Raw genomic sequence first — 9,184 nt, forward strand, 5'->3', positions numbered from 1 at the left:
ATGTCATTTGGATGAAACACTTTTCCATGTCCTGCCATCCATTCCACGGAGGCAGGAGAAAGGGGTCTGGAGGCAGGAACATAAGGCCGATTCACCCTGACTTTGGAGAACTAAATCAAATGGAAACTCTTGGGCTATGACAGGAAATATCCTCTCCATTTACACAGGGCATACAATGAGTACATGACTTTGTAATTTGACTTCATCCTCTTCATTTACATAGGGTGCACACCAAGTAACCAATGGAAACCTCTAGAGGGGCTTTGAACCCCAGAAACTTCAGTAACAGGATCCCTGTGCTCAGGTGCTCCCACCCTGTGGAGTGTGCTTTCATTTTGAGTCAATCTCTGCTTTGCTGCTTCATTCTTTCCTTGCTCCATTTTTGTGTTGTGTCCAATTCTTGGTTCAAGGCATGAAGAACTGTGACACCTTCAACCAGTAACATTATCTTAATATCTTGTTTTAAAACTGAATTCTGCTTTTCATCTGTTCACCTAGTTTTTAGAAAATGACAATGAAATACAAGTTGGAACTTACCACAGCTTAATACGAGGGTCAATATGAGCTATACAACAGGTTTGATGTTTAAAAGTTTGCAACATTTTTTATTACTCTTTCATTTACAAACTACAGTAAATATTTTATTTTTTATATTTAATTATGAAATATATGACACATAAGAGTCTATAAAATTTGGGTGAGCACGGTGGCTCATGCCTGTACCCAGCATTTTCGGAGGCTGAGGCGGGTGGATAATTTGAAGTCAGGTGTTCAAGACCAGCCTGGCCAATATGGTGAAACCCGTCTCTACTAAAACAATACAAAAAGTTAGCTGAGCATCATGACAGGTACCTGTGATCCCGGCCACTCAGGAGGCTAGGTGGGAGAGTTGGTTGAACGCAGGAGAGAGAAGTTGCAGTGAGCCGAGATTGTGCCGTTACACTCTAGCCTGGGCTACCTGAGCAAAACTCCACCTCAAAAACAAAAAAGCAAACAAAACTGAATGCATAATCCGATAGATTAATAATTGCACTGATGTCATCATCCATTAGCATCGAGTGTCTTGAAAGGCTACAATATGCCCTTCCTTGATCACCTGGATCTCCCTTCTTCACCCAGACATAGGACTAATGTGCTAATGTTTGTCTTGCTTTTCATAAGATTTATCATTTCTGTGTATAGTATTAAGCAATGTCATATATAATGGTTTGTGAACTGTATATGGAATAGCAGTGTATTTTTCAGCAATTTCCTTTGTTCACTGTAATTTTTCATTGTTGATGCTTCTAACTGCAGTTCATTTTCACAGCTGTATCATATTCCACAATGTGACTATGGCAGTTTTTTAATTTGATACAGGTGTATTTGGATGGCTTTCAGGTGTTTTCTATTTCTACAATCACGGCCTAAATATTCTTGTCCCGTATGTGTCTCTTGGAGAAGATAGTGCAAGGTCATTTCTGGGGCAGACATGCCTGAGAAGGCAAGTGTGAGGCCACAGAGGGGCGTGCCTAGCTTTTTATGAAGTATAGTTTCTTTTCTTTTTTTTTTTTTTTTTTGAGACGGAGTCTCGTTCTGTCTCCCAGGCTGGAGTGCAGTGGCTTCATCTCGGCTCACTGCAAGCTCTGCCTCACAGGTTCACGCCATTCTCCTGCCTCAGCATCCCGAGTAGGTGGGACTACAGGTACCCACCACCACGCCCGGCTAATTTTTTTGGATTTTTAGTAGAGATGGGGTTTCACCATGTTAGCCAGGATGGTCTCGATCTCCTAAACTCGTGACCCGCCCGTCTCAGCCTTCCAAGGTGCTAGGATTACAGGCGCGAGCCACCATGCCCAGCCAAATTACAGTTTCTTAACAGGAGTGACAGCAGTGGATACTTTGCCAGCAGTTGATCTTTTCCAACTTTGGGATTTTAGTGGCTCTGCTGAATTTGTTTCTTGAATTATTGGATGTATCCACAGTACTATGTTTACTTACGTTTTGTAACTTTTTGCACATGGACTTATCTTCCTTGGAATTTTATGTGGTGAGATATTTTGAGGACAGGATTGCATTGTTTCAGCAAAGATATTCACTTACATGGGGTAGAGGTGAAGTTAGCAGCCGCCTGGTGTCACGTCGATTTGACCCATGCTCTCCAGGTCTTCCAGCATGAGCTCCTGGAGGACTGTTTCTCATCGGTTCTCAGGGTCAGTGGTTTTCCCTCCACCCAGCACCAATGCAGGGACAGGTTCTCTCCTTGCTGCTCCTGCTCTGAGGTGGGCTTTTATTTGAAGTCTAAGATGTCAGATTTCTGACCTCATTTTGGAGAGACATCCAGTTTTGTTTCTGATGCCCCATCCTCTGTGCAACTGTCTAAACAGAAAAAAAATTCCACTTTGGTTCCCACCAATTCTTTATTGACTGCTGTGGATTCCATTCTTCAATGCCAGCTCAGTAATGCACTTACAAAGATGCATTTTTGTAGGTTTTACCCAACATCTCAGTTGTTTTTGTTGGGAAAGCTATTTAGTGTCCCTTATGTTGAAAATTGGAAGCTGGCAACACTGTATGTAGAGAGCTGCTCTTACCCCTTTCCATCTTCTTCATGCTGGGTCCAGGCCTTCTTTTCCTCTGTGATTAAACTGCCACAATGGGCCGGGTACGGTGTCTCATGCCTGTAATCTTAGCACTTTAGGAGGGCAAGGTGGGTGAATCACCCGAGGCCAGGGCTTCAAGACCAACCTTGCCAACTTGGTGAAACTCCGTCTCTACTAAAAGTACAAAAGATTAGCCCGGCATGGGGGTGCATGTCTGTAATCTCAGCTATTCAGGAGGCTGAGGCAGGAGAATTGCTTGAACCAGGACCTGGCAGGTGGAGGTTGCAGTGAGCCGAGATCATGCCACTGCACTCCAGCGTGGGCAACAGAGTGAGATTTTGTTTCAAAAAAAAAAAAACCATATATGTGTGTGTATATATATATGTATATATATATTTGAAGTTTTATCCAATGAGAGTAGGTGTTCCGGAAGACCTCATCTAAATACAGAATCAGAATGGGGGGCCCATGTCACACCTGCCATTTTTTCATCTTTACAGCTGGGCTTTTCTCATCTTCTCTGCTGGACTCTGCTGTTTCCCACAAGGTCTTCAGAGAGTCTGCCCTGAATCCTACAACCAGGAGATGAGAAGCACAGAGTGACACCAGCAGGAGAACATAAAGATATGGTGACAGTTGTCCTCCTCCTGCAGAGTCCAGAGCAGTGCACTCCTACCGCTGGTGCCCTAGCTAAGACTGGGGGCCAACAGGCCCAATGACAGTCTAGGAGTGCTGCAGTCAGGGTCCCCACAATGGGCACCCAGCCTCTGCCCTTGCACTCTGCATGAGCATGACCGTTGTCACCTCAGAGGCCCTGGGTACAGATCAATGCATCTTACCAGAGCTGCATGTGAGGAAGGACCACGTGAGTCCCAGGAAACAGCTGAGGCCCTGCAGGGGGAGGTGGCCAGGACTGAGACCTGAAGCCTCTGTGGAGAATCATCTGTGGGTGTGAGTGGCACTGTGGGGTCAGTGCCCAGGTTCTGCTGCTCCCCCTCCTCAAAGATCAGGGCCTGAGCAGGGGCTGGCGTGTGTGTAGCACCTGGAACTGCAGGGCCACCACCTTTGTGTGAGGCCGTCATGGGGACCTGAATACGGTGTCACGTGCAGACCCCACCCATCCATTGGCCCCAATTCCTGGCCAGCTTCTGCCAAGGTGAGAGGGTGGAATTTGGAAGGTGGGTGTAAGCTGAAGCCTGTCCCCCGGTGGCTGACAAAGAGTGGTGACACTCTCTGTGTAGGGGAAAGAAAGAGAGATCAGAATGTTATTGTGTCTATGGAGAAAGATGAAGACATAAGAAAGTCCATTTTGATCTGTACTAGGAAAAATTCTGCCTTGAGATGCTGCCAATCTGTAACCCTAGACCCAACCCTGTGCTCACAGAAGCATGTGCTGTATTGACTCAAGTTTTAATGGATTTAGGGCTGTGCAGGATGTGCCTTCGTCAAAATGTGTTTGCACGTCCTGGACTCCAGGCTGCCAGCTGCCTGTCCAGGGTCTGAATGTCCTACTGTGACCTGTTTCCTCACCAGGCCCAGAGGACAGACAGGGAAGGCTTGTTTTGAGGATTAGGCAGGGTAATCCCAGTCAGCCCTCATTAGCTTACCTATCCTCCAGGTCTTTTTGATTTCTTTTTTCTCTTCTTTGTTATGAAACTCTGGAGAATTGTCCTCCAGCATGTCTTCAGCTGGGGAGGTAGAAAGGTTGGACGATGCCCTTGACTTCAGGGCCCCTTCTGGGTGCCCCCTCCTCCTAGGGTTTTTAAAAGCATATACATAGCAACATACCCTGTAACTGAGAGAACTGCAGAGAACCTCCTGCATGTCCAAACCAGAACACATTGTTCCCTGACCCTAGGCCCTCATCACACCCCAAAGCCCAAATACTTTCAGGTGGCCAGCTTCAGACAAAAGTCTGAACTCAGTGCTTGTTTTCTGAGGTCTACACAGGCCCGTATAATGGGGCTACCTCCATTCTACCCTATGCCTCCCCTAATCCATTAGGTGCCTCAACCGCAGTGATCCCTAACTGGGAGCAAGGTTCCCCAGGCAAGGAATGCAGCCCTCCCCAGGATGCTGGCCTGGCCATGTCCCAGTGGACATCAGTCCTGGAGCAAGAGGTCCAAGGCAGGGAGTTTCACCCCCATTTCAACAGGTGTGGTGACATTTCTGGGTTCCTAGCCTTCAAGATGGGATTCCCTTACTGTGCCACAGTGGGGGAAACCGAGGCACAGGGCCGGTGAGCAGTAAAGAAAGAAAACCTCTGTGACTAGGAAACGTGTCACTTGCTCAGCACAGTCGCTCCAGGATAGCACCCTTTGGGATGTACCGTTGAGCTGTTCCTGGCACGTGGCATGGCACTGGTGTGGAGGTCAGCAGCTTGTGGAGTTGGGGGAGGGGGTGCTGGCAGGAGCGGGTAATTTTGGACCCACCATGGGGAGGAAGGGGACATTGTCCCTTTCCCCACACCTTGGGCACAGCAGCAATTTTCTTCTCTGCTGTGTGTGGGCACCAATGCCTATGTGGGTGTGGGTGCGTCGTCCCCTTTTGTTGATGAAGAACCTTCCTGCAGCCATTGGGGTGGGTATGGGCACCACACGTGCCTGGCAGAAGGGTGGTGCCTGCGGAGGCTTGGCTCCTATATGTCTCCCTGCCCCCTCCCCAGGGGAAGCAGGCCCTGTGCCCTAGTGTCCCTCATACCCAGTCCCTCACATTCTTCACTTGGCATCTCCCTGCCTGATTCTCCCAACTCAGCCGCTGCCAGGTTTCTCCAAGCCCTGTGGGCCCTGGGATGGGATTAAAGGAGGCAGCAACTGTGCTGCCTGCCTCTGCCTGAAGTCAGGGATCCCTGGCCGCTACTGGCATCTGGTGGGCAGGGTAGGTGGGGAGGTCATGGGTCAGCTTTTCCACTCCCTAGCCTGCACTGGCTAAGTCACCAGGTGTAACCGGCCTGGAGGCTGATCTGTGTCCTCCACAGTCCCTTGATGCATTATATTGAAGCCAATCCTTGTGTGAATGACTTGACCTGTTGTTACCGCTCAGATCAAACCAGAACCGGAAGACTGTTGCACTTGGACCCAGAGCCTGGGGCTGAGGCTGCCGTGACCACCCTGTTCCCTTCCTTCTGGGATCCCCAGGAAGCTCCCAGGACTGAATGATCCCCATAAAACACAGTGGCCAGGATGGGAGGGCTGGAGATCAACTCCCCCCTGCCGCCCCTGCCACCACAACCAAGAAGCCCCCATGGAGGTTGGCCCTGAGCTGTGGGTCCCTGTGGGATGCAGGTTCCCACAGATACTTCAGGGGGTGAGCATGGGTCCTCCTGGCTGACGGGAGCCTGGTGGACACTGGGTGTGTGGGGCCTGTGTAGGTGGTTTGGACAGCACTGGGCCTAGCCAGGGAGCCGGGGACTGGTGTGGCCAAAGTGGGCAGCAATATGTTGCCAGAACAAAACGACAGTGCAACCAGCCCAGCTGGTAGGGAGAAGGACGCCGGCCTAGCAGGAACGTCCACCCCTGTCCTGGCCCCAAGCCCAGACGGCCTGCCTGTACTGGACATTGCCTGGTCCAGGAGGCCTGGGCATGTGGGTCAGGGGGTGTGTCCCTGGCTTCCAGACTTTGGTGGTCCCTTGGGAACTGAGCATCCTCTGGGCAGGAGGAGGGCCCGCGGTCCCCTGTTTTCATGTGCCCCTGGGGGTGTGCCCCCACCCCAGCTTCTCAGCCCGCACGGGGACGTGGCCAGGGCTCCTCACCTGCTCTGTGGCTCCAGCTCTGAACAGCTCACTGGTGACTCTGACAGCTTCCTCCCCAAAACATGGGTCCTCGTCTGTGGGAATGGGGTGTCCCAGACCCCCTGCAGGCAGGAACCCACCCCCAGCTCCTCTGGTGGGCTCTCCTGGGCTTTCTTACCTACTGGCTTGTGAGAGCCGGTTGGCCAAACTTGGTGTGCTGTTTTTATCTTGGGCTCTTTCTTAGCGTGTGTTTTCTGTAACTGCTGCCATAGATCTTCTATATGAGTTTTAGGTAGAGAATCTTGCCCAGCCAGAGGTCCCCCACCCCAGAGAGCCTCCACTTTGGCGCCCCCGGGCTGGCCCTGCCTGTGCTCCGCTTGGTGTGAGTGTTGAGTGTGATGGATCCACGTGGCTACTTGACCCTGCATCTCCTTCCTCCTTGTTGCTGAGGCCAGTCTTGTTCTTTCTCCACCTGAACTGCATCTGAAGCCAAGATGAAGGATGAGAAGTGGCTGCTAAGAAGGACCCTCCTGCAGCAAATTCTCGGTGAGGAGGCTGAGCTGGCCCAGCCTGTCATTTCCTTCTCTAAGCTCATTCCAGAGGTCGGCCAGGGGCAGCCTGTCCCTGCCTGCTCTTGTGGCCCGTGAATCAAGAATGGATTTTATGTTTCCAAATGGTTGAACAAATAAAAAACTAACACTTCATGACACTGAGAAGTTTCCACGTCCATAAGTAAAGTTTGATGTGGCTGCAGTCATGCCCATCTCTTCACAGGCCACCTGCAGAAGGCTGCTGTGGTGCAGCCATGGCAGAGTTGCGTCCTTGAGACAAAGATCAGGTGACAAAGCTGAAAATACTGACTCTTGTCTCTTTAGGGAAACAGTTTCCAGTCCCTGGTTTAAAGGTTGTGTGGCAGGACCCCAGGATCTTGGTCAGCTTTTTCCTCACTCAGGACCTGCTGTGGCCTTCACTAGTATGTCTGCAAAGTCTGCATGCTATGGTGCCTCTCATGGGGGCGTTGAGCTCTGTCGTGCTAGATTTCAGGGTGTCTGCCTCATGGTCACCTGTCGCACCAACAGAGACCCTGTGGCCAGATTCAAACTAGCAGGAACAGTTGGTCTTTGGCAGCAGGGATACCTTCGAGCTGAGCTGCCACCCACCCTGAGGTGGTCCCATGATACCCACTGTCTGGGTCAAGGTTGGGGCAGGGCTGGTGTCCTGAACTGCCCTGCGATGTGCATTGTAATAGCCTGGGGGGAGAGGGGGTTGCTATTACTGCCCATATCGTGGGGAGTGCCTCACCCCCTGTGATGTGGATCGTAATAGCCAATTACTCCCCCCTGCAATGTGTGTCCATTATTCGCAGTCTCTTTTGTTCAGGATATTAGGAACAATTCCACAGGTTGCGTGTACACAGCCTGCGACAGGACAATGAATACCATCCTCTGCACCTCCGGATATTAGGAACCATATCACACAATAGGTGTATACCTTTTGGGAGATTTGGGGTAATGTCGTGCTGTGTTTCTCTGAATATTCAGAGAAATATCACAGGGCGGCTGTGCACCCACTACTCTCTCGGCAGGAACATCATACTTTACCTACTGGAAATTAGGAGCAATATCACAGACTGGGTGTGAAGCCACTGTCATATTGGAAGTAATATCATGCTCTCCCCCACAAGTTATGAGGAACAATATCACAGGGGTGTGTAGCTTCTCTGGTAGTGGGAGTAGTATCATCATCTCTTCCTTTAGATGACAGGAACAATATCACAGTGTGGGTGTACACCCTGTGTGTTTTTGGAAGCAATGTTATTCTCTCTTCTTCTAGGTTTTAAGATTCATATCACAGGCGGGGTGTACACCCCTTGTTATATTGGATGGAATCTCATCTTCTTTCAACTTGTATCTTTAGAACAGTATCCCATGAGGGCTGTCCATCCCTTCAATATTGGTAATAAGACCATCTTCTCCTTTCCTGGATATAAGAAACAATATCACAGGAGGGGTGTACAGCCCTTGCAATATTGGTAGTAATATCATCTCTCCCCTGTGGTTATTAAGGACAAAATCCCAGGGTGGCTGTACGGTTCCTACTTTATTGGGAGTAATATCATCCATTCACCCCCTGGATAAGAGGAACCATATCACTGAAGAGGTGTCCACCCCCTTCGATATTGTCAGCCATGTCATCTTCTTCCCGCCTGGATGTTAGGAACGATACCCTGGGGTTGGGGGTGGTGTACACCCACTGTGATATCGAAAGTAAAATCAGCTGCTTTTAAAATCAGTAAAATATCGCTGGATATTAGGAACTATATCACAGGTGTGTGTGCACCTTCTGGGATATTGGGAACAATATAAAGGGGGCAGGGTGGTTACAACCCCTTTGATATTGAAAGCAATATTCTTCTCTTTCCCCTGTACATTAGGAACTATATCACAGGGGTCTGTACACCTTCAGCGATATTGGGATTAATGTTATCTTCTCCCCCACTGAATGTCAGAAACAATATCACAGAAGGGTGTACACCCCCTGCGATATGGCCAGTAATATCATCATCTCTACCTTTGGATACTAGGAACAACATCACAGAGGGTGTGAACACTGCCCTGCAATATTGGGCATAATGTTATCCTTTCTTCCCTTGGATATTAGGAGCGATATCCCTGGTCCTGGGAAGTGGAGTACATTAAGAACAATATCACTGGGTGGGTGTACATCCCCTGCGATATTGGGTGTAGTATCATCCTCTCACACTCACGCTGTGACATTGACCCTAATATCTAGTGGGATGGAGTATGACATGACTCCCAACATAGCAACGAATGGTCAGCCACCTGGTGATATTGATCCTAATATTCACGGA

The 9,184-nt window shown here is 49.5% G+C and overlaps 1 protein-coding gene across 1 annotated transcript; it reads right to left on the reverse strand.

Moving 5' to 3' along the window:
- Window positions 1–3,059: 3,059 nt before the first annotated feature.
- LOC113222577 lies at window positions 3,060–6,740 on the reverse strand (the record flags this gene model as incomplete). Its single annotated transcript, XM_026452236.1, has 3 exons — window positions 6,334–6,740; window positions 4,190–4,335; window positions 3,060–3,154 (listed from the first exon to the last, which is right to left on the reverse strand). Coding segments are annotated over exons 1-3 (648 nt in total), but the record flags the coding sequence as incomplete, so codon positions are not given.
- Between the last annotated feature and the right edge of the window lie 2,444 nt (window positions 6,741–9,184).

The sequence above is a fragment of the Piliocolobus tephrosceles genome, unplaced genomic scaffold, assembly GCF_002776525.5.
Source record: "Piliocolobus tephrosceles isolate RC106 unplaced genomic scaffold, ASM277652v3 unscaffolded_32063, whole genome shotgun sequence".
In the NCBI taxonomy this organism is placed as follows: domain Eukaryota; kingdom Metazoa; phylum Chordata; class Mammalia; order Primates; family Cercopithecidae; genus Piliocolobus; species Piliocolobus tephrosceles.